Genomic DNA, 26,669 nt, shown 5'->3' on the forward strand with positions numbered 1-26,669 from the left:
CCACCTCTCCAACAGTATTCTGTGTCTAAAGAAGTGACTTGTCAAAGAACAGGTAGTGGCAATGGGAGAGCTTACCTGACAGGCAGATGTAGGTCATGTACTCTCCCTGGCCCCCAGTAGCCAGGAAGGGGATTTTCTTCTTTGTTCGCCTCCTGACCTGCACAGCTGCTAGCATCTTCTCGTCTCGTGGTGTGAAGATGTCCTTGTTGATGGCAGATTTGGCACTCATGATTGAGCCAGGGGTAGACTACTACACGGGGGAGGAGAAGAGAGGAAAAGCCACTTTTTACACATATGCATTTCAGAACTTAATCAGGCTAGCAGGCATGTATAAGATCCATAACGCAAAACCCATCATAAGTCAAGAATTCATTTAATATGCCTAACCTCATAACACAGCATACGTGCAATGGCCATTACGGACTTGCCACCTTCATGCTGAGCAATTATCTTGAGTTTCTCCTCAAGAGAAATTGCCCTCCTCTTCCCACCAGTAGCAGGAGACACAGATGGGCATCTGTAACATTACGGATGCACAAAACACGATGTAGAAACGCGGGTATATGTATCGTGTCCATGTGGTAGACTGCCCAGGATGCCCAGCATCACAAGAGATCACCACACCATATATCAATTGCCTGGGTGAGGGGATAAAAATTAGATATTCAGAACTGTACTTGGATCACCAGCTCACTATTGTAAAGTCCAAAAAAAAAAAAAAATCTTAAGCCAAATCATTGTAAGTCGAGGAGAATCTGTACTTTAAAGAATCATAGTGCTTTACCATCTGCTTGGAATGTAGCAGAGATTTACTTCAACCTGAACCTGAAGAAAGGCAGGGATTATGCAATACTCGTGCTCTGTTATGCATGGTTACACCCCAGGCATTCACAGTGACGTTACAGCCAGGAACAGGACTTCCCAGGAAACTGACAGTTGTACTTTCCTGAAATCCCTGCAGCTCAATTCCCTTTGCTCTGAGTATGTACATAGTTCAAGAAGTGTTTTGCACTTTTATACTCATAACAAGAATGAACCTTAAAAGGATTAATCCCGTTTTGCCATGACTGGAGACCAGTGTACACCTTTCCCAAACATTTGCACTGACACTATTTGTTAAGATGCCTCTGAAGTGAAAATCAGCCAGTGAGACCATGGTGTATGGAACCTACAGAGAGATAGAGGGGAGCACCCCCTAAAAGAAGATACTTAAATTGCATGAATGATTTGTTGTAACTGCTTGTCCTGAGCAAAGATGCAATGAACCAAAGCCTGTCCTGGCACCACTGAGTAGGTACACCCTGGATGGAATTCCAGTTAGTTGTAAGATAACCGCAGACAAAGCACAATTTAGAGTGTCCAGTTTACCTGAACCACCTGTCCTCAGACTGCAGGAGGAAACCCAGAGCACCAAAAGGAAACCCAGAGACAACATGTAAACACATGAGACGTGAGGAGCTGAGATAGGACTACTTGCTGTGCCACATTACCGCCTAGAACAAAGCAATAATAGAAGTCGAGTAAAGGGAAGCTTTTCAAAACTCATTTAGCAGACAGAATTTCCCTAAAGAAACTTATGATTTGCCCATTTGTACAGCTGGGTCAACTGGACCAATTTATGATATAATACCTCGCTCAAGGGTAAAACAGCTGGAGGTAGGATTCAAACCTACAACCTTTGGGCTCCAAAGCAGTAGCTCTAACCACTACAATACCAGCTGTCCCTATTCCTTACAAGGAATATTGCAGAATTTCTCCACACAAAGTTGTCATGAAGTCCATCCAAGCAATCACCTATTTGATAATAAACACACCTGATCCAGACTTTAAAAGGAGGACATGCAATAAAACATCACCATAAAACCCTGTCCACAATGAAATGTGGAATCCTGTCATTCTTCTGGAAACCCTTATGCAAGCTTAACTGTTCAGCAGAACAGCACTAAGTCAGAAAATTAAGAAGTTAAAGTATAAGATAATGCAGGAGTAAAATCTCATGTATCTATTTAAAAACATGCTGAAGGAAGACAAGTTTTAAGTAGTCTACACAGACCATTATACTAACAAAGGCATGCAGGCTTCCATTTCTCACTTTCAGTCTCTGGGGTACAGTTAATCTGTCATCCTTTAAATTTACACTTCTCCCCTCTAACATTTAACACATGAAAACAACTGACACTTCAGTTTCCATTTTAATGTAACAAAAACTTACACTTCTCCAAAGCAACTTCTAAACTATGTAGTGTTATCAGCCCATACTTTATTCACCAAGGTGACTTACAATGTTAGTACTGTACAGTACTTTACAATGGGTCACTTATCCATACATCAGTGGAACACACTATCACTCACACTACAGGTGAACAGCATCTCTTTGGACTGTGGGAGGAAACCAGAGCACCCGAGAAAACCCACGCAGACAGCAGGAAAACATGCAAACTACACCAAGTGAGCAGCGGATTGAACCCACATCTTCTCACACCATCCAGGGAGTGTGAGGTAGCACCACTGTTACCCAGAATTGGCTAAAAATTAAATTTAGACAGTAGGCTCATTTTGCACTCAGATCAATCTAATTTCACAGTGCAAGACAATGGCAAGGAACAAGCTATTTCAATGACAATCAACATATCACTTATTTTGTTCCATTCCATTCTTGAGCATTTGTTGTGGAAAAGCCATTCTTTCAGATGTCTGCATCTTTAAGAGGTATTTAAGTTACTATGAAACTAGAACAGAAAATTAAGCTTCTAAATGCAGTTGAGAACATAGTTGTTAGAGATACTATGCGAGCAAGGTACTGACCCTAAATTGCTCTAGTCAAATTTCCCAGCTGTATAAATGGGTAAATAGTTAGACAGCAGAACATTTTAAGGCACTTTGGAGAAACATCAGCTAAATTTATAAATTTAACTGACCCTCTGTAGAGCACAAAGCTCTTGCCTTCTGGAGGAGAAGAGAGAAAAAAAAAAGTGCAATCTATGGCCTGCCAGGAACAATGAGCATTCTGTTGAAGCATGTAGTTTCCACAGAGCTATTTGCTAAACACTTCAGCAGAATGGTTCCCCATTGGGTAGACTGTGGTTGTTTAAAAAGCAAGTTTAAAAAAGGTTGAGTCATTTGAAAAAGTAGAAATGGTTCATGGGACAATTTATATATAAAAAAGAGGAAATAATACATTTCCAACACTATGAGTTAAAACCTACCTGAATTTCCCCAACATCACTGTTCATCTGTATCATTTACCTGACAGCTTTGTCCAAAGCAACTTTACTTATGTACACTATACTAAGTTAGTTAAAGATTACACATTCCTACAGTGAAATCATTAAGTGATGGACTTGAAGGCAAGTATTTCACCCAAAAGAACGCAAGTAAAATCCAACCAGAGATTTTGTGATTGTGAAGAGAGCTCTACACACAAACTTGCCTTCTGCACCTTTTAGAACAAAAAATTCCTAAAAAAAAAAAGTCAATAACACCATTCCTAATAAGTTACTTCAGAGCTTTTGTCAGCATGAATCCAATAAATTGAAGAAGGCTTGATTACAGTTCTGGCTGAGCAACATTCCCCAGCACCATGCTTTATCCAGAGTTTTCTGCCAACAGTAGATCCCAGGTTAAAAAGTTAGACCAGAAAGATTAAGTACCATTCTCTCCCTGCCAAACACATGCCATTCATTCCTTTTTAATTCCTAATGGCACAATCTCATTAGATACAAGTCAAATAGACCTTAAAACATTAAGTAGTTCAGGTGGACAAAGTGCATCTAGTTAAATATTAAGTTTGTGCAGATGCTCAACGACAGGGAAGAGAGCCACAACAGTTTTCCTATCTGATGGGGGGGGGACCTTGTTTTTGAAATGTTTACACAGATGGCGAAACTAAAATGAATTCTAGTCTAAGCAAAATTTCTTAAACTAAAGAAAAAACTTAGCTGTCCTTTACTGCATTCTGACCAGTTTTCCCACCATTACTGCTGTCTAACAAAAGTCCTGTTAATTTTCCACTTTCACCAAAGCTTCTAGACCTTACCTCAGTTTGCCACAATATGCAACACAAGCTTGTTTTCTGATCACCCAGTTATCCAATGTCAAGTAAGACTGGCCTTTACAAACACCACCAACTTCTGCATTAGTGACAGTTTGAACATTCTGGAGCATTCCAAGGTCCTAAGATAAAAGATCAATGAAAAGCCATCAATCAGTGGCACAGCAGCCAGCGAGAAGTTCCGTCAGGCAGCTCAGCCCCATTCTGTGCCACACCTCTGATCTCTTACCATAATTTGAACCTTTTCGCTTTCAACGGTTAACGTTTCACTCATCCTCCCTTTCCAAGTTACACTTCAGGGGGATCTTGGTGAGCAGTTAGAAGGCATCATCTCTGGTGATTCCAGTCCTTTTCTCAGCAACACATGGATTTAATATAAAAGGGAAAGAGAAACATGCATACCTGTAATTTAAAACCTCAAATGATGCCACAGGTAAAATATGAATGCCAAGTCTAACTTGCCCTTATCAGTAGAAAGCCTCGGAAGAAAAAACACCTGCCACACACTTGGATGACATTTCAAGTCAAAAGTTGGAACGCTGCACCGCACTTGCATACCAGCATGTCAAGGTCATCAAAAAACCGGTAACTTTACTTCACAAGACAGGCGCGTCAACATACCTGCTGGCAGACCAACGCCACATTCGTCACACCTGAAATAAAATGTATCGCACTTCCACAACATCAAGGATTCCGCCCGCTCTGGTGTCAGCATGACAGGAAATCGCCACTCCGGTAAACATGGCAGCTGGATCAAGTAAACAGGATAAGGCCTGATGCAAATCAATTTGGACAAGGTGAAACCAGCTTACAAAACATCAAAGAAACATGAGCACGGGATGTTTCACACCCACCAGGCAACTTCAGATTTAAAAAGGTGGAAAAAGCCCAGAATACGCTCCAATACCATTAAGGCTCACCAGCTCGACATAAGTTACGGATCAAATTAGCTCAGCCAACCAATTACATCCACAAAGGAGCTAAAGAAGCATGACTGAGTGAGTGGGACGTTGTCTGTCTCAGAACTTGACTTCATATGGCCAGGGAACCTGAATGTTTCCCACAGCAGGCATGCCAACGTGTGTACTGTGTGTGGCAGTGGCAAGGTTACCTCTACACACTGACACAGCCACTGCGGTACGATTCCCCCCTTAACAACTTGGTAGGTGTCTTGTCTGTCTGTGTGTCGACAATAGTAGTTGTCTTCAACCGTATTAAAAAGGGGAACGAGCGCTGTCACGGGAAGGGCATCTTTCACGGTCTGCGTAAAGACCACACAGGTATGCGCGACACACACGATACGTCCACCAGAACCCCGGAATGCGCACACATATACACACTCTACTACCATGCATGTCTACCCATCGCGCGGTGTTTGCACATACACTCAGTAATCGTTGTTGTGCGTTTTGCTTAGCTCTGTCTGTGTCTCCTGTATCGAGCAGTTTTCGACGCAGAAAGTACCAGCTCGACAACTCAGACAGCTCGCGCTGGTTATTTGTACGTGCAGCTATTCATTTTAGAATACTTGTTCCTACACCGGACTCAACGCCGGCATAGTATTTCTAAACGAAAACTTAAAAGGCAAATAAATAATAATAATTGATTCAGAGCTGAGCCGCCGCAGTCACAGTGTGGCTGGGTTGGTTTTTTTTTCGCGCCAGTCCGGACCGGTCACCGGTGTGTGTGTCTCTGCTACTCTGAAGCCATGAATGAAGCGCGGCGCCAAGGTTGGGAGCTATTTTGCCCATTAAACAACCGGGAGAGCCGAGCGAAGAAAACACAGCCTGGTGAATAAGAACATCGTGTCGTTTGGACGACTCGTAAATCACTCCGTAAATCGCCTGAGCGCCACAGCGACATCAGCAGCACCGCGCCACGAGGAAGCTCCCGAGCGTGCGCGAGGTATATCAGACGCTCCCGCGCGCGCGACACCCCACTCACTGAACCGCGAATTGCGTCTGTGTCCCGCCGCGCGCAGGAATTTTGCACAGCCTGACAGCTGGCATTTCGCGTTTTACCTCTTCACCACACACTCATGAAACGAATGATACAGGAGTCCACAAGGAGGAGTAGAGTAGACCACCTACCACTTTCTCTTTCCTTCCTTCCTTCCTTTTTCACTTAAGTTGGTGCACTTCCACGTGGAAAGAGTCTCGGTTGTGATTACTTGACTAGCCCTGGTCAGTCCCTCAACGACGGGGGGGGGGGGGGGAAACGACCCTGTTATCTCCTCGGACTCTTTGAGATCATATTTCGCGTTCACGCGCACGTCCCCCTCTCACCGCTGTTAACAGCACAGTAGTTGCGCGCGCGACGCGCTCCGCATAGCTGTGGCAGCAGCGCCCCACTTAAGGGCGGTTCGGTCACGTGGAGCAGGTCTGCGTGCCGCGCTCCACTCTCATTGGTCTCCGCGCCAAACTATTCTCCTATTAAACAAGTCAAAGAAAATTTCAGCACGTATATTCACTCTTTTCCTTGTCGAGATAAAGCCGGTATGCTTCTTTTTTTTTTTTTTTCTCGGTTCTCGCTCTCTAGCCGTGGAAAACTTGTGTTTCACATGGAAAACGCTGTCACGAAATGAAACGTCTGTGCAATAAAGAACCGCGGCACGTGTCTCATAAGAACAATCGAGTTTTTTCGAGAACCTGTCGTCGAATATAACATTAGTTAATAATAATCTACTAAAATGTAAGTCACTGAGTGAGTAGATATTAAATTATACTGTACCAACCTAACTACTTCTACAACCTAATTATCAAATCATACTTTAAACGTCTGCCTTCTGTAATTTTTTTGGAACATTTTGTATATTATTTTATCTAGAAAATATTCACACAGGCCACATTTTTAATTGTGGTACAGCTAATGTTAATTGCTGAAAGTGAAGAGATTCAAATTAAGCAGTACAGGTAAAGAGCAGCAACGCTGACCGCTATGGTGGCGCATGTTCCCACCATGGCTTGCAACCACAGCAACGCCACGTGGTCGGCAGTCCTAGAACGTTTAAATTCCACCAGTAGGCCTATAACCCCAACACACCAGCAGTGCTCTCACATACATGCAACTGAGTCCATCAAAACATCTACAAACCACCACTGCAGTCATTATTCTTGCTGTAGCCTACACTTACCTACAGTTAGTTACCCCAGTTACAACTGGGTAATTTTCGTTGCATCAACGAAGGGTAAGTACCACGCTCAAGAGTACTGCAGCAGGGGCTAGAGTTTCATCATGGGTCCTTTGAGTCCAAAGGCAGTAGATGTAACCACTACACCACCTGGGATCACTGGATGGAAGGGCGCATGGCTGCTTTGCCTTGTCGGCCTTTGTTCGCCCCGCAGCTCTCAGCAGTTTCTGCAGTCCATCCACACTTGATCTCCCGCTGTGGTTCCCTTCATCAGAAAGCAACGCAGTGGTCTCCCACAGTGCTACATCCCTCTTGACCAGTGAAGACTCACTCCAGTGACCGCCATCCAGAAATGCCGTATGAAGACCAACCTCTAGTGAATATCCAACTGTTATACAGCCCCACTTCAGATAGCAAAGTTTCTCAATACAACAAACTTCAAGTCTTCATATGGGACAGGTGAAACGTTTATCTTAGAAACCAAAGCTCTAACATTTACGTACACTCTTACAGACACTGGTTCTCCAATTCAAAACTTTCCAGGTACTTCACTTTTAATTTTTTCCGTCCCCGCCAGCTGTAACATAACTGATTGGACAAACCATCTGTCCATCTTATGTGCACTACCAATCAGCACTCAGTGATGCTTATATTTGTGACAGACCTTGAGACCTTCAGAAATAAGATTTTGTTGTCTAGGGTCAACGTTGACTTTTATGCCTGAAAATGAAGCACTGTGTTTGGTGACAAACACCGCCTGTCGCTCTCGTAGCATCATCCCTACAATAAAGCATGCTGGTGGTGGCATCATGCTGTGGAGTTGTTTTTAGTAGGAGGGACTGGGAAGCCTATTGCTACCACGGGCACATTGGATCGAGCCAAATGTGTGCCGGCCCTGCAGGAGAACCTGTTTCAGTCATCAAGAGATCTGCATTTATGGCCAAGATTCAAGGTCTAACAGGACAATTACCCAAAACAAATACAAACTACAAAGGAATGGCCAAAACCAAGTATTCTGCCAAATTCAAGATTTGAATACCACTGAAAATCTGCCATAGCCTGAAAATTGCAGTTTAAAAGTGTTTTGCTGTCCAACTTGGCACAGTTGGAGTAAATTTGCTGCCAGAATCTAGATACTCAAAGTTCACAGACATATCCATGAAGACTGAGAGTTTTAAGTAGTACCAGAGCCCACCTACAAAGAACTGGCTAAATATGGAATGACTTCTTTAGCAGTTGAAAAGATGTTAGTTTCTTTAAAATGTTGTGAATAAAATGTTTGTTCACTCATAGGTGTGTTTATTTTATTGCGTCGGTGACAGGAAAACGTTATTTTCATGGATTTAAATTTCAAAGTGCCGGAAAAAAATACAAAACAACAGAAGGATATAAGCATAAAAGATATACAGTACATGTAGGCTGTGTGCACCATGCCCCTCTCGTGTCAAAAGGCTTGTAATATTCAACTTAGTCATATTTTGACTTGATATTTTTATAGACCAGTACACTATATTACAATAGAAGACAGTCAATTTTCACTTAATTCTTTAGAAATGACTGCAGATCCAGAGCATGACATTAATCAAGATTAGTTTTGTCTAATAAAGTCAAATGAGATTTGATTATTATTGATTCTGCGCAGCCATATATTCCATAAGCCATGTAGAATTATGTTCAAATTCCATTTAGATCACACACTTTTTCTGAAGACATTTGGCAGCATGGCCAAACACCCCCGACTTCATATTTTGAATCAGTTGTGAAATTTAATTATATTTTAAGGCATTGAAATGATCCGTCTTTCAAGTGAGTGGAACTTTTAGTACTCACAGAATCCATGGCTCCATGATTCTCTTGGGAAATCATAGTTTTTTTTTTATCAGTATTTTATAACTGCCATAAAATTTAACAGTACTGTAGGTCATAGTCATTTATTTAGTAGGGTCAAGTAAACTTGACACTGAAACTGAAACACAGTTACAAGTACAGTAACAGTCAATAGTTTGAGTACACCTGCTGGAAACAAGATTCTTTTCTCCTTTTTTCTGTAAGGCATTGTTTAACAAATTTGAGCAGGAAATCAGTCAGTATCTTCCCAGCTCTTCTGCATCAAATTCCAAACACTTGTAGGATAAGAGACTTGGAGGTTGATTTGCTTTGACTCTTCTGTTCAATTTCTCTCTAATTAATTTCATACTAGTATTGCCCAGGTTGCCAGGATATACTCAAATTTATGGCTGGAACTGTATACCTCAATATCAAAATCAGAGAGCTTTCTAAAAACCCAATCAACTGCAGATTTTCAATGTCACAAACTTCCAACAAAAGAGTTAAATATTTTACATATGAAATTTAAAAAACAATAATATGAAAGCAGATTAAATATGTTTATATTCAGACAAAGACTGAGCCTGATGAAATGTACTTGTTTCAAACCATTTAATTGCTCTGGGCGACCTCTAAAAACAGTCCACATTAGATTTCTTCCTCGTGGTAAGCTTATCCATTTATTGTTAGTGCCGTTCTGTTGCCAGAACCTGGCTGGATTCTAAATTGCTGTAAAATTCAGTGCCCCTGAGACCATTGTCAGACTCTGTGGAATGATAAGTTTTGAGTTTTCAAACAAGGCTTTCAAAACAACTGATATCTCAGTGCGCAGTAAGGCTTTCAGGTCCACAGCCTGCTGGTGCATTATCAGGTGTTAATGACAACGTGCTATGTCCGAGCTATAGTCGTACACACACTGATGCGTGTTATGTTGCAAGGGTGACAGCCCAACATCTGACACAAGCATCAGTTCCCTTTCAGTTCCCTTTCAATAGCAGCAAACAATTTCTTTTACTGTGACAGCTTGTCCTTCCACCATTCCTTTACAACTATTACAGCTGCTATGTATGGCCCAAGCAAAGGCTATTATTTTTAAAAACGTCAAGGCTGACCTATCAATAACAAAAATGATATGTAAAATCAAACGCGTACTGAATAATTTCATGGCGCATTACATATGCATATGAATAACCTAAGGAGAAAAAGATTTTTCCAGCAATGGATTCATAAATCACAAGATGTGAAGAACAATCAGAATTTCCATGGATGTTGAAAGTAATGAATGGTATTTTTTTTTCTTTTTTTTTTTTGCAGGCTGAGAAAAAAATCTGAATAAATTATTGTAATATGTTACAGACATTAACTCAGAAAGCACTCAAAATAAAGAACGATAATCCCATACAGATCAGAAGGCCCATAAAGAACCAAAACTCAAAACAAAAAGAGATTTGGAACAATCCAGGCATATCCTCATAATTTTACAATAGCAAATTCTCATTTCTCTTACAAAGGTAACTATTATTATTTTTTCAATTAGCTGAGAGATTTTTCCAAAAGCGACTTATAATGTTAGGTTTGTATATTAAGCTGCTCATTGTTTTTTCCCTCATTTATGCTGCCTGGTCCAATTTAGGATAAGGACTTTGCTCAGAGACAGTACAGCAGAGGCAGGGATTCCAAACGTGAGTCTTTTAAGCCCGAGGCAACGGTTGACACCGCTGTCCTACCTGCTGCACGCTAAAGAAACACTATAAAATGTGTGGGACATGTGTGTGACCCTTGACCCCCCAGCCCTGATACCATCAGTGGACGGGTGCAGTGTTCAGTGTGAAAACATACCCTCACGTCTCCGTATGACACACACCCTCAATACCGCTAGAGTCATGCACTTCTAGCTTTCCCACACAAGCGTCTCTCTGATCCACATCCCCACCACTGGGACGCCGTTGTCTCGGAGCTGATCCCGGCTCAGTATCTTGACGTGCATTTTAACAATAAAAAAACTACAAAAAAAAATGAATATATGTGACAGCTTAACCGTCCTTCTAAATCACTCTCAGGCTATGGAATACCGAACAAAGTCAATCAGTGAGTTTTTCATGCCTCAGGCTGTTCCAAATTCTGTCCAGATGTAAAATACTGTGGTCCCCTTTCCATCAGCCCACATGCACTCACCTCAGGTCCCCTGTGGCACAAGACCACACTGCTGGGCTGTGAGATGACCTTCAGCACTAGCTAATTTAGCAGATCAATAGCGAGTCCCTGGAAGGATCCAGTTCTACTTCTGAGTCCAAGTTAGGCTTGGTCACAGGGGAAATAATGTGCGCGGGCTCTGAGGAGTCTCCATCTCTGTCTCATATCGCAGCGGCGACAGCAGAAAAATACAAGAGGGAGAGCAGAGATTTAAAGATTGTTAAGCACAACATGACAGATAATAGCTTCTTCCAACGTGTAACATGGCACGGCGGAAAAAAAGACACCAGGTCGTGGTTAAGGACGTGGGGCTGGTTGATGAAGACCTGGGCTGGGCTTTGCTGCGGTGTACCTCAACAAATACAGACGGTTCTCTGCTTACAGCCGAAGCAGCAGAATGACAGCGTGAATCCCAGAAGCCCTATTATCTACCATCTATTTTTACTTGGCTGTACACCCTTCCAGCCTGGACAGCGAGTGATTGGCATGATGACACCTCTCCTCTCCTTTATTCCGATCATCTGATATTTTTTCGGCCACACTGGTGGCTTGGCAGATGGCATCTCTCTTTTTTTTTCCCCAGCTATTTATAATTTTTGGGTGCTATTATTATACGGTTTAGGGAAAACAAAAATTGGGTCTGTTAAGTGCCATTGAGTCAATGTCGACACTTGGCAGCCTCATGTAAAATGTGTCTTCCATTTGCCCTTAGAGTGGAAAGTGGTGTGTCTTTTGTCGAATATTAATATTTCTTACACTATAAAAGGTGTTGTGCTGAATTAAGCTCTAAGTGGCTTAACAACAGACACACAATCAGGGTATTTTCGGTGGAATCCAAAATGGAACCAATAAATGAAGGACTACTGCTTATGCTACTTCCAAAAATTGAGGCTGAAATAACCTATTACACAGCAAGCTGAAATGAGGTCCCATACGTGCAGAGTTCTGTCTCGAAAGGAACAAATACCGTATTTCCAGACACCCTTCGCAACTGCACCACGATAACTGTTTCCGATGTAATACAGAAACACCCTTTTTTACCTTTTAAGTTTAGAGCACTGTTCCTCAATATAAAATATATATATATATATATATATACTGTCAGAGGGGGTGCGGTGGCGCAGTGGGTTGGACCACAGTCCTGCTCTCCGGTGGGTCTGGGGTTCGAGTCCCGCTTGGGGTGCCTTGCGACGGACTGGCGTCCCGTCCTGGGTGTGTCCCCTCCCCCTCCAGCCTTACGCCCTGAGTTGCCGGGTTAGGCTCCGGTTCCCCGTGACCCTGTATGGGACAAGCGGTTCTGAAAATGTGTGTGTGTGTGTGTGTGTATATACTGTCCTTGCTACTGTATCATGATGTACTGCTTTCTGGGTTTATATTTGTGCTAAGTGTTACCGATCTGCTAAGAAATCCATAGTATCTTTTTAGGAATTCAGCAAAGGATTGATGTGCACATTCCAAGGGGCAGAGACGGGCGCTGTACCAAGGCTCATTAACTTTTTTTTAAGAGCTACCAAGGTCTGTAAAGGAGCTCAGATGAGTTTTGGCACAAGTGACAAAGTCAGGAATCATTTCAACAGAAACAGGAGAGTCATTCCCAGTGTGGTCACTGGGCTGGGTGTGAAACGGACATCTCCAGTGAACGGTGAAACAGCAATCATATAATGATACGTACAATAAAACATGCAACGAATAAAGTAGTATTAAAATAAGAATATACTAATGCATATAATAAAGCAGTTATTCAGAGTTTGTAGGGAACTGGACCAGAAGTTCGCATCAGAGGAGAGCTCTGTTCTTTGACACTTGAACATCTGACACCCTGATACCCTGGTTCCAACAGGAATAGGGTATCCTTGGGTAAGGAATGTACCACTTTAGTCTGCGACAGGGCCTTGCGTTTTTTTCTTTGGTTTTTTTCTGAATTATATTTCATGTTTTTCATGCAAAATGTCCCCTACAGTTCATTGGACTGCTTAGGCCACTTATTTGTCCTAAGGTCAAAGATGCAGGTGGAGGCCTCATTATGCAGAGGTTTCTTTTCAAACACTACCTTTATTTTAGAATCAGTTCCCACACTGTATGAAATATTGGAAAGACAGAAGACACCCTCAACTCCATTGGAACAATCACGTTAAAGGTGCTCTGAACCTTCCGAATATGTGAAACTAAAGCAAAGATGGGAGAGCACACAAGAAAAAGTTTACCGAAATAGTTCTATGGGTGCGTTCATGAAGGCATCGCACTGTCCAGTTACAAAAAACACGACTATTTCAGTACACTCAAATGTGCTGCCCCATCTTGGCTTTTGTCTTAAAACTGTGTCGAAACCATTGACAGCATGGTGGTCAATCAGAGTTGGGGCTTCATGGTTGTAGATTTACATGTGTGGAGTCTAGAGGTTCTCCCAGTGATGCAATGGCTTCCCTTTCACGGTACAACAGGCATGTGGTTTAGCTGAGCCTATGATTTCACATTGTCCTTTGTATGGATATGTGTGTGTGTGTGTGTGTAAGACAATGAGATCTCTGTCCCGCACTATGAAGGGTTTCCCTTTATTTTATGCCCTGTTTTTCCCAAGACTTGCTCTGGATTACTGTGACCCTGTTTGAAGAAGCAGTTTGTGAAAATGGATAACTGCACCCTGGGACGCCTTCTTCCCATAACAGGTAAGCTTGTACTCTATTACCTGTTCTCGCTGACATGCTTGTGTGAAATCAACTACCTGAGAAAACTGCAATTAGAAAAACATGAACTTTCAAGTGACACCGGTGCAGCAATTTAAGAAACAGGCAACTATGCAACCTAACGAGGCGTAGCAGCTCTTGAAAGTGAAAACCAGGGTCAATCGACTAACTGGAGAGCTATAGAAAATTGCAGCACTGTTTGGGAATTAAAGGGAAATAGTAGTATAATTAAACATCTGTTGATCAAACAGCATGAAAGATTGAGGATGCCGATGATATTCTTTAAATCTGCTTTGATTCATAGAACACATGGTGTCTGCCAACAAAACAATTCCTACAATAATGTTTAAAATCACATTTTAAAAATAACACTCAGCATTTCTTGCAGTGTTTTAAAACCCAGTTGGGGTTTATTTCCTCCCCACGTGACGAGGAATGGGAAAACGGTCAACACCCATAGCTTTTCTCTGTGTATACACCAGCCCATGGAGTGAATATGACCTCACGCCCTCAAGGGGTGTACCATAAAGGCTTAAAGGGTTATTTCCTCAGAAAATTCTATAATTTCGTCATATTACTCAGCAGTGCAATGACAATAAAGTCTTCAATTCAAAACAAACAAAAAACACCAGTCAAAGCAGAATTACACAGCTTTGGAAATTGATGAACAACCCAGGAGCCAAAATCTGAAGTATGTAGGAGATGCCATAAAGATGGGCACCAGTGCCGTGAGTCTCATAGTGCTGAGGAGAGGGCACTGGGATCTCCACATCAACATGGTTTTCCAAAGCAAACTTCAGAGCTGGCACCAAAGCAAAGCCCGCCTGATCGCTCTTGGAGGCAACGGGGGCTCAGAATCGTACCTTTGGCACCGCAAGAGTGACTGAATCCCTCCGAGACATGCTGCCACACTGAGCCCGTCAATCAGCTCTAATGCAGGGGACCCTGGGAACCCACGCGGTTTCACACAGCATGGCTTCAAATGTGGCTTCGGTACCCGGCCCACAAAACCTGCTCTATAGAGTACTCTGCAGGTGATTAGAATGTCAACAAAACCACTTCTCCCAAAAATGAACAAAACAAGAAACAAACGTAATGACAGAAGCATCCGGCCTTTAGTTGAATACTTTACTTTAAGAAGACGGTAGCCCGGCCGCTGAACTCTGTATCCCCTTTAACCACAAACTGGCTTCAAAATCAGACCACTCCTTATTCCCGCTGCGTCCTGTTGAGTTATTTTGTTTTGCCTTGAATTCCTGAGTAGGGAGAAGATAGCTAAATTCCAAAGCAGTAGCCTATGGTAGAAAAAAGCTTTTAATGTTCAACTGAAACATAAATACATTCTTGATTGTTCTACAACTCTAGAACTACATGGACAAGAAAAAGCAGTAAAACTTGGTGGTGGAGTCACAAGGGATACAGCTAATATTCTTATTTTAAAGCCTGTGAAAGACTTTTAAAACTTATGTCCCAATAGAAGTTGACTGTTAAAATAGTTTGTCTCCAGCAAGAGTTTCTGATACCACATTGAGCCTGAGCGGAATTCAGAAAGATGCTTCTGATCTCCGAGACCCCTCAAGGTTCTCAAAGAGACTTTAATGTGTGAATAAATGATGCGGTTAAAAAGGTTTCACCAAGTTTCACGCTATGGAGGAAGATAGCCCTGCTGGGTGTGCTGGAGATCTTCTCAGTGGTGTTGGTGACATTCTGGCAGCAGTGTGGGGGAAACTCCTGAGGATAACACAGCACTTTTGTCACGTGACCTTCTGCAGCTGTCACAAGAGCAGGGCATCTCCCAACGGCCCTCTAGAGCAGCGGACAAATGAATGGGGGTCACACTCTTCCCACCTCTATCCGAGAGTCGCTCGCGACGGCGGCCTACGAAGAAAACGAGCACAGTCCTCCTCTCGCTTCGAAAACTCCATAGAACTGTAGAGAAACGTAGCGCAATCCCCCTTATCCGCGGGTTCGCGTTCCGAAAATATTACATGGAAAATTCCAGAAAGAAACAATTCGTAAGTTTTAAATGTGCGCCGTTCTGAGTAGCATGATGAAATCTCGCGCCGTACCACCCGGGACGGGAATCATCCCTTTGTCCAGCGTATCCACGCTGTATATGCTACCCGCCCATTAGTCACTTAGTAGCATCTCGGTTATCAGATCGACTGTCGATGCATCTCAGTGCTTGTGTTCAGGTAACCCCTTTTTTGAATAAAAAAACTTTATTTAAAAAATTAGTACTTATGAGGACCTAAGGATTGATCCTTAGTTTTCTTTCTTCTTCTTCTGTATAGGAAAAAACATAGTATATACAGGGTTAAATATTTTCTGCAGTTTCAGGCATCCTGGGAGTCTTGGAACATATCCCCCGTGGATAATGGGGGACTACGGTATATCTATTTCAAGTACATTTAGTTGTATAAAGAACACACACACATACTGTCTGAAACCACTTGTCCCATGCAGGGTCGCGGGAGCCTAACCCAGGGCAAAAGGCTGGAGGGGGAGGGGACACAGCCAGGACGGCACCCCAAATGGGACTCGAACCCCAGACCCACCGGAGAGCAGGATCCGGTCAAACCCCCTGTGCCACTGCACCCCTCCTCAGAGAAGACAGTGTGATGCAAATAGCTGTAGGAGTCTTCAAATTTAAGAAAAGCATAATGCTACATATTGTATTATCTATATACTGTGCTGTTCCACATAGTTTGGTACGATTAAAGCTACAAAGACATAAATCAAATTTTCATATGCCTGTTGACATAGAATCAGATCAAAAAAATCTGATCAATGTTTTGTATTTTTATTCAGGCCTTTCTGTATTATTTCCTTTATTATTATTCAGGGAGTGCATACAGTATATATAAAAGAAAGGATTACAAATAGTTCAGGCTGATGAAAACATTCAGTTTAGAAGATATTCCTTCCTCTGAGATTCCACCGAGTAGGAGTCATAAAACGGCTGTCAGAGTTTGTTTGGGTGGAATCTGAAAGGCCGGTTTCCAACGTTTTAATTAATTTTGTTCCCATGTGTCCCACTTTGGCTTCTTTCACAAGGAAAAAAAAAAATCTTTAAAGTGCATACATGTTAACCGCAATCCACAAGTGTATGAAAAGGCGACAGAAATGTGTTGGACAATAACAGGAAGGGTTACCTCTCCATGACATCAGTCAGCAGCAGGGATCGCCAGCCCATCGATGGATAAGGTCAGGGTCCAGGCGACACAAACCAATCGTGAGGCTTCCGCAAGAAAAGCACAATGAATGGGAATGGAATTTTCCTCAGATGAGTTTTGATAGGAGCGATTGTCCTTACGCATTCAGTGGAAATGAACTCCGCGTTGATCCTCATTTTTTGTGAACTGCGGAGGGAAATCGCGATGTCACAGCCTGTTCCATCACCTGGCTCTGTGTCGCATCAGCTGTTTTGACCACGGTCTCACAGAACAGCATGTCCCTACCTGCTTCAAAGCATCGAAATTCATTTACACTATTCATTGCCTAACGTCCAGAGTATATTTGACTCTATGTGTTTTCAACAATCTGCAATATCACACACGCATCATCTGAAACCACTTGTCCCATAGGGGGTCGCGGGGAGCCGGAGCCTAACCCGGCAAAACAGGGCGTAGGGCCGGAGGGGGAGGGGACACACCCAGGACGGGATGCCAGTCCATCGCAAGGCACCCCAAGTAGGGCTCGAACCCCAGACCCAACGGAAAGCAAAACTCGGTCAAACCCACTGCGCCACCACGCCCCCCCCACAATATCTCACTATATCAATTATTCTATCCACAGGTAGCATACAGGCAGTCCCCGGATTACGAACGAGTTCCATTCCTCAGTTGTCTTTAAGTCGGATTTCTATGTAAGTCGGAATCGTTAGTACGGTTCGTGTCTAACGTCTATTTTTCGACAAACATGAACCTTTTCAATCCCTGTAGGGAACTTCACAAATAAAATATATACGCAAGCAAACAAACAAACAAACAGATTAGTCAATAGCAACTGGTGTTCTTACATCTGTCTGCTACGGCAAGACAAAGATTTTTGCCCGAGAGAATAGTCCTCTTACCCCGAGCCAACGGAGCAGAGAGAGCACGAGAGCATTCAGGGGCCCATCCGTGCCAAAGCGCTTCTCCTTGCCAGATATTCAATTTAAAGTCTGGATTTGAGATAAAGCTTTCCATAAATCAATGGCCATTTCATAAAAAAAAAAGATCACAATCAGAGGAGAAAGATACAAATTAATCAAGAGACCCTGGAGAGCTGAATCGTGGAGTACGTTTTTATTTCCTCTGTTTAATACAGCCTGCTGGGATAGTCAGCAAGTGCTGGAATGAACATGGCTTATCCTTCAGGGAACTAAAGGAACAGTGTCGAGCACTGAGCGATAAGAGAAAATCGCACTTCGGGGTGAATAAATTCATTTTCTGCCCATTAACCTGAAGTGAAGACTTCCTTCCTTTGTTCACATGTGTGGCAACCGTGAGGCTGAATACTGGGGTCAAAACACTTTCTCCAGAGTGCAGTCAGTATGCTGCAGCAATTAAAGTACTTTTCCCCACTTTACAGAGGTGATGCCCTCCTGAAAAGTGCCTGTAAGGTGAATTCTCAGTAATTATAATTAGTTCCAGTGGGTATTTTTTTTTTTTAGATGTTACGCTCTTTCCTGACCAGCAAAATTGACACCCATTTTTGAACTAAAATATTACTTTTACATTTCTTCATTTAGCAGACGCTTTTCTCCAAAGTGACGAACATCTCATAGAAAATACAATGTGTGCATCACATTAGCAGAAAGAGGGACTTAGATGCAGAGCCGTGATTCTTCAGTACAGTTGGTTTGTTACTTTTCATCACATGAACCAACGTTCATCACACGAGTAGCTGTATAAAGGTTTACCCAAATAATCAACAATTCCTAATCACACTCCAATAATTTTTTTTTAATTAAACATTTAAATTACACAAGTAATGGCGTGAAAAATAATCTGTTATTCAATGGTTATGATCTCAAAGTTATAAAGTCATAACATGAATGTTCACACCTTGCATGAACTTAAGAGATCATGGGTGAAGTGAGTCCAAAAGAGGTGAGCTTTAAGACCCTTTTTAAATGTAGAGATTCAGCAGTTCTGAGTGAGAGGGGGGAGGTCATTCCACCACATCGAAGCCAGAGCCGAAAACCTTTGTGCTTTTGGATCTTTTCTGAGTTGGACCATCAAACAGGCAGAGGTGGAGGAACGTAGGCTACGTAGCGGTCTGGTTTGGTTGAATTACCAAATTCCATCAAAATGTAACACAATTATTTAAAGTGTAAACATTAGTTTTCGTAACAACGCAAGACAGTTTCATTTCATTAATTACTCAACAAAGTAACAGTCATTGGAACACCGGCACACAGCGAGAGGCCACTCCCGCGACTACCATTGTCGCGACTATCATGACCACTCCCGCGTCTCTCACGACAACCCCCCGCAACGACCACTGTCGCGACTACTGTTGCGTCTATCGTGGCCACGGTGGTGGCTATCGCGATCAACTATCGCGACTATCACGCAACTGTAACGACTATCGCGATAGCGATCAGCTGTCGCGATCGCGGACGACTGTCGTGACTATCGCGATCAACTATCGCGACTATCACGTGACTGTCGCGACTACCACATGACTGCCACGACTATCGTGACAGTCTACTTTTGTAGCGCGATGAAAGCCCTCTTTACGAATGGTAACAGCTCTGTGAAGTTGAGTCATGGCACCTCTCAAAGGTTCGCTGTTAAAAGAGGTATTAGGCAGGGGTGCCCAATTTCTGTGTACCTCTTCCTTCTGGTCGCTCAAGTCTTTTGTCATTTTATTAAGTTAAGTGGTTTGGAGGGTATCTCTATTGCAGGGAGAAGTCTTATTATAAGTCAGTTTGCGGATGATACAGCTTTGTTCTTGAGAGAGTTTCACAGGTGCAACCTGCTGTTGAGTTGATTGAAGTGTTTTCGAAGGCTTCGGGTTTGTGCCTTAACCTTGAAAAATGTGAACTGCTTGCTTTGAAGGATTGTCCTGTAACATCTATTAGTGGCATCCCTGTTAAAGAAAAGGTGAATTATTTAGAGGTTCAGATAACTAAGGATCCACTGGACAGAATTGCTTTTAACTTCTCCCCCATGATTGAGAAGACAAGGACCAGATTCAATCTTTGGTTGCAGAGGGACTTGTCTTTAAAAGGGCGGGTTCTTCTGTCCAAAGCAGAAGGTATTTCTAGGCTCACTTATGTTGCCTCTTCGGTACATTTAGACAGCAAAACTGCTAAAACAATAGACCGGATGCTCTGTCCACTATATCCGGAAGTCTGTGGTTGTCAACTCATATAAGAATGGTGGGCTTGATTTCTTGGACTTTGCTAGTTTGAACATGACTCTTAAAATTAACTGGATGAGGCAATTTCTGAGACATGATGCCTCCATCTGGAATTTCATTCCGAAATTTGTTTTTGACCAACTCAGCGGTCTCTCCTTCTTTCTGATGTGCAATTATAACATAGAGAAGTTACCTGTTAAATTGTCAGCCTTTCACAAACAGGCGCTGTTGGCTTGGCTAAAACTAATTTACAAGCACAACTTTTCTCCACACCGGTACTATATTTGGAACAATGATGAGATCCTGTATAAGGGTAGGAGTATCTTTTTAAGGAGTTGGTTTGAGAGAAATACCCTTCTAGTGGGCCAGCTGATGACCTCACGAGGAGTTCTCATGAGTTACACTGACTTTATATCATGTTTTGGATTTCTCCAAAGGGAAGAGTTTGGCCTGGTAATGCAGGCTATTCCTAATGGTTCTGTGACTGCTTGGAGGTGTCTCACCCTGCTGTTGTTTCTGTAGTGAACCCAGTTGATACTCCAAGTGGAAGGATCTGTTTTTCGCAGTCTCTCAGAAATAATAACAGAGCGGTTCGATCTTTGTTTCGGAATGAAGTTGCCACCTTACCTTATGTCACTGCTTTTTGGAACTCCTTTGTTGACAAGGTCCCATGGGAGAAAGTTTGGCTGTTGACTCACAAATATTTCTTAACCAACAAGGTTAGGGAAATCTCTTTCAGGATTATACACAAATTCTATCCTGTCAAGCATTTTCTTAGAAAATTCAAGGATGGGATCGATGTAAATTGTTCTTTTTGTAGTCTTCGCCCAGAGACGGTGCCTCACCTCTTTTGGCACTGCCGTTATACCAAACAGCTATGGAGAGATCTCAAAATTTATTATTGATAAATTGTGTAAGGATTTTGCTTTGTATTATGAATGTGTACTGTTTGGGTTCTTCCGTTTTGATAAGCACACAGAGAAACAGGCTTATATCATTGATTTATTAATCATTTTGGCTAAATATCATATACACAGGTCAAAATTTGCTAATAAGCCTATATTTTCTGTTTTTCTTAAAGAAGTTCAGCAGTACATTGACACTATCAAGGAATGTGATAATAAGAAGGCTATTAAGACTTTCTTATTGTGATATTTTTAAGGTCTTGATGTAATATTTAGTTATTGGAGTGTTTTATAATTTCCTTTTTTTTTTTTTTTTCTTTTTTAAAAAAAAAAAATTCCCCCTGGCTAGGTTGACTGTTCTGAATTAATGTTCTGGTATTGTGTGTGATTTGTTTCATAATAAAAAAAAAAAAAAAGAAAAAAAAGTCTATCGTGACAGTCGATCACGATAGCCGCAACAGTAACCTGCATCCAGAAACGGTGCCTCACCTGTTTTGGCACTGCCATTATATCAAAAAGCTATGGAGAGATGTCTCTAAATTTATTATTGATAAACTGTGTAAGGATTTTTCTTTGTACTAATGTGTACTGTTTGGGTTCCTTCATTTTGATAGATGTACAGAGAAACAGCATATATTTATTAATCATTTTGGCTAAATATCATATACACAGGTCAAAATTTGCTAGTAAAAAAACCTATATTTTCTGTTTTTCTTAAAGAAGTTAAAGCAGTACATAAACACTATTGAGGAGTGTGATAATAGAAGGCCATTAAGACTGTTTATTATTGTAATTTTTTTTAAGGTCTTGATGTAATGTCCTGTTACTGGTGTTTTTTTTTTTTTCCCCCCCCCGGCTAGGTTGACTGTTCCGAATTAACGTTCTTTGTGTGTGATTTGTTCAATAAAAAAAATAAAGCCGCGGCAGCAGTTTTATGATCAACTTGCTTCAGTATTGACAGTGAAGCAAGTGAAGTAATGTAGCTACAGGGTGGGTGTAACTGTAACTGTACTCAGTGGAAGCTCTTAGTCTAGGTCTTGTGCTCATGATTACTGATAGAGATCATTATCATAATGATCATTATTATGTGTTAACGTGCGGCGCAATTATAAATGAGCTGTTTACCCATGATCATGTCGTTACCTACGTATTCATATAATAAAATGTATAACCACTTTCTGCTGGTTTGGTAGCACATACAGTACAATAAAAAAAAAGTTTTATGGAGATCAGTGGTCTAATTATGTTCTCACCTCATATGCATTAAGTTGATTGTAAATGTATTGTTTTAGTAGAGCTACATTCCATTTTTTTTAGTCTATGTTTATTTTTTTTAGCTGACACTTTTCTCCAAAGCAACTTACAATGTTAAGATCACAATTATAATACACTTACAATCATTTACCTATTCATACAGCTAGGTAATTTTTTTTTTTTTTTTTTACTAAAGCAATTTAGGGTAAGTACCTTGTTCAGGGGTACAACAGCTAGCATTAGGGATCAAACCTGCAACCTTTGGGCACAAAGGCAATAGCACAAACCACTACTCTACCAGCTGCCCCTGTTTATCTCTGCTTCTTTAGCTCTTTCCCAGCTATTACACATCACACACTTAACAAAGCCTCTGTGTGCGTGTGTGTTAGTATTAACTGAGCATAAAGCCAAAACCCATGTCTAACCCTGCCAGCACATTAACCTTATGAGATATGCTACAATAATGTCTCTCTTACACAAAATTAATAAAACATGATACTAGACATTTATAAAAATATTTTGCAATTACTTATAAATACAAAAAAAAAAAAAACCTGTGAAAATTCCAATATACACAGAATAAAATGGACATATAAATGCCAACCATACATAAATACCTTTTCATGACTGCCCTTGTTCACATGGGTTTCTTCCCACAGTCCAAAGACATGTATCAAGAGGAACTGGTGCCTCTAAATTGACTGAAGTGTGTGTATTTTGTGTGCGTGTGTGTTTAAGAGTGTGTTACATTGCTCTGCTGCACAAATGAGTGAATGATGGCAGGGTGTTCGGTGTATCTGACACTCTTAAGTTACCCTGGATAAATCAATCGGCTAAATCCTAGTTAATAATCACTTTCAGTCAGTTTGGAGAGAAGCATCTGCTGAATGAACACACATAAATGTAAAAATCTCGCTCTGCTCAGCTGTCAGGAGGCTTGCAAAATCCAAATTCGGTCCTCGTAAATGGATGAAAAAAAAAATGCTTTGAAAGCTGAAGTATAAAAAGAAACTGGAAAGTTGAGCATTGTAACTCAAATGGAGATACTCTGCCTTAGGGTGTGTCTATCTGCACATCGCAGAGCCGTGGAACAGAGACAGGGACACGGGGGTCATATTCCTCACCCCTGCACCTACTTGTCTTTTAAAATTCGGACGAGTGCTTTGTGACGCGTTTTCCCTACTTAACCCCTGGTAAACTCTATATAACCATACAGAGCATAAAGATATTTGCAGAACTGGAATCTTCAGTCCTGTCAGACGCTCCTCACCCTGCACCCGACACCGTAGTACATACCAGGAACAGCCTTCAGTCCTTCGGTCCATGCCGCTCCATCAGAGACCTGGGAAAAACCTTGTACCTCATATCTACTTGTGGTACAGGGTGCAGCGTAGGGTGCCAACAAAAAAACAAAGGTTCAGATTTGCAGCATCTGACCCATCCAAACTGTTCCTTTTAACACAGCGTTTAACCGCAGTGTCTAAAGGTGTTTCGACCACAGTGTGTGGCACAGTGTTTATTATTGCACTAAATTTATATTTACCACCTCCTCACCATACGTGAAATTGTGTCTTTTTCATTCCTTTTAAAGTTTGCCGTTGTTGTAAAACGTTGCCCTAAAAGGCAATAAGAACATTAAAAGCAAGAGCGAATAGAGAATGCTGTCGCTCAGCATGTCATAGTACTGTGGCGCGCAGCGCCGTGGGTTTGGATGGAGCGAATAAGGATGCGGAGGCAGCGTTCATAACGAACGATTTATTCGAACACCAGCGCAAAGGGAATAATGCTCTCGGTCCGAGGACCCCTTTTCTTCCAGGACCTACACTTACAGCCAGCCTATCTTAGCGCCCCTAAGCTCTCCCTAACACAGTAGCAGACATAGTCAACCCACCATTTCCCCCCGACGTAGCCCCAGCGGTTACGGACATTATTTACAGATTTCCCATAATGCAACTATTTTCATTAAATCAGTAACGCGGGTCATTACAGTACTTTGTGCGCTCATTACGAGTTTTTTACTTGCACGCAGCTGATGCAAACAACATACAAGAGCACCGGTGTCCCTGCCTAAAAGCAAGAACAAAGTAGCGTCGAAACGCTGACAAATTAAATTTCAAACTCGCCGAATGCAGGAGACTCAGTTTGCTCCTGCTGTGACACTGGTAGCAGATGCTGCACTTGGAACGATGTACATGTCCTAAACAATTACCTGTTTCACGGTAAAAGCAAGAACAACCAAAGAAGAGCTAGAATTTTCTAACCCTGACTAACCACGTGTTCTAAATTATTAAGAACTGATGTATTCCGCCAGAAGTCAGTTCTGAACGATACATAGTTGTTTATTGTTAATAATAGAAATAGGTACCATGTTAATTATACAATATATGGTCATTGATCAACCATGAGACAAATATTTGGCAGGAAAAACATCCAGTTGATCTTTATGTCAAGAGGAGGAAAATGAGCAGGTAAGATCATTTTTACCATATCTTTCATTGACACCCTAGTGAAGCCCAGAAGGAGCAAAGACTCCACTAGGGTCTTGCCAGGGGTTTGGCAGCCAAGCTGATGAACCCATGAGTGGATCAATAGGCTGTGCTCACATGTGACTCCAGACAGCGCCGTACTTTATTATTCGAGAGTACCTCGGTCAGAGCCCTAGCTGGGCCCCGGGAGAGTTGACGGCCTTCCATATTAGCGGCATTTCGAAAATAAACGAGTCGATGAACGTGTGAGACAGTATGATGGGTTGCCTCTTCAAACCGATCACGTTACGTCCCCTTCCCGCACAGGTAAATGCTGGCAGGTTCCAAAGAACCCCGCTTGTATTCACGCGCCCGTGTGGCCTACGGTCTCCTTCGCGAGAGGGCGGATTTACGAGCGCACGGGCTCCGAAAGCCCAGCGTTTCCATCACGCGCTTTTAAACACATTTAAACGTCCTTAATATAATAACATAATCACTTACAGTATATTCAGCTCCATCGCTTGGGGCAGAACGTGTTATTTTCCAACGACATCACGTTCCCGTGACGCATTAGCTACAAGCATTCCGAAATCAAATTTCACACACTAATATTGTAGCAAAATTTAAATTTTTAAAGCTCAATCAGACCGACAGGAAAAAGGCATTTCAGGCTCACAAGGTAAATGTCGGCAGCAGTTACGTGTTTAAGCAGCAGAAAATCATGAAACGTAACAGACCAAGTCAGCGCCGTCGTCTTCGGACGGTCGCAGCTCAGAATGTAGAACACGAAGACATGAATACGGAGATGAGCTGCGGGAGGTAACAGCAGAGCTTTGCTGTACATCGTGGACGGTTACTGCGTGTCCACACAGGCCCAGCAGGAGGCGTAGCGGTTAACGCCGCTGCCTTCAGATGTGAAGATTGTTGGTTTAAAACCCACCAACTGCTGGAGTGCTCCTGAACACCCTAAATTACTCCAGTTAAAAAAAAAAAAGATTTGTATAAATATGTAAAAAAATTGCAAATACAGCATGCACACATCTCTGGTCCCACTCATCAAGTCCCAGCTACACCGAGGCTTGTGAGCAGTTTCTTAGGGTTGATCGGCAGCAGAAAGGCCCCATTTTAGCCGTTAACTGTTTTTGTTTTAAACTCACTCGCTATCAGTACCCACTTATCCCAGGTCAGGGTCACAGTGCTGCGGTGCCCATCCTGGAAGTACATATCACGAGGCTATTGAGGGTATGGCCTGGACATGACACCAGTCCAGGTCAATCACACACACTCATTCCCTACACACTAAGAGAATGCAGAGCGACCAATGTGAAACACTCTGGACTGTGGGGGAAACCAGAGCACCGAGAGGAAACCTTCACGAACACGGGGGGGAAACTCCATCCAGACCGGATGGTAAATAAACCTACGTTCGCTTGCGGCACTTGGGTGCGAAGACCTCTCCTTCTCATCCTCCTCCACCTTTTTGTCACCAGAGGGCCAAAGCACCGTCGTCCCGAAAGAGCCCCGCTCCAGGTGAAGGACAGCTGGGGCGAACACGCAACACTTTGCTGAGCTCACAAAGTAGAAACAAAGTAAAGGGTATAAACAGAAACCACTTGCCAGCGAGCCAGTTAAATTGATTGCTTAATTTAATCATAAATCAGGCTGCCCGGTCTGAATTTATTCCGTGGCGCAAAATTACGGCCGTCCATTGAAAGTCAACGGCCAAGAGGATCTCAGCATGCGGCTCGCTGCTGTATTGAATTGTCCCACGTAACAGACACGGTAAATCAAGGTAAAAAGTCGGAG

General features: G+C 42.3%; 1 protein-coding gene across 2 annotated transcripts in view; it reads right to left on the reverse strand.

Annotated features, from left to right (window-relative positions):
- The window catches only part of stxbp6l (syntaxin binding protein 6 (amisyn), like), a 53,349-nt gene extending 46,922 nt beyond the window's left edge, over positions 1-6,427 (reverse strand). The window contains exons 1-2 of one of the 2 annotated variants that reach the window (XM_018735311.2): positions 6,142-6,427; positions 76-250 (exon numbers count right to left, since the gene is read on the reverse strand). In XM_018735311.2, the coding sequence (XP_018590827.1) occupies positions 76-229 (154 nt within the window). In that variant the 5' untranslated portion in view covers positions 230-250; positions 6,142-6,427. The remainder of the gene's footprint in view (positions 1-75; positions 251-6,141) is intronic. The other variant, XM_018735313.2, reaches the window with a different exon arrangement.
- Positions 6,428-26,669: the final 20,242 nt, after the last annotated feature.

Source organism: Scleropages formosus, chromosome 1, assembly GCF_900964775.1.
Source record: "Scleropages formosus chromosome 1, fSclFor1.1, whole genome shotgun sequence".
NCBI classification, from domain to species: Eukaryota; Metazoa; Chordata; class Actinopteri; order Osteoglossiformes; family Osteoglossidae; genus Scleropages; species Scleropages formosus.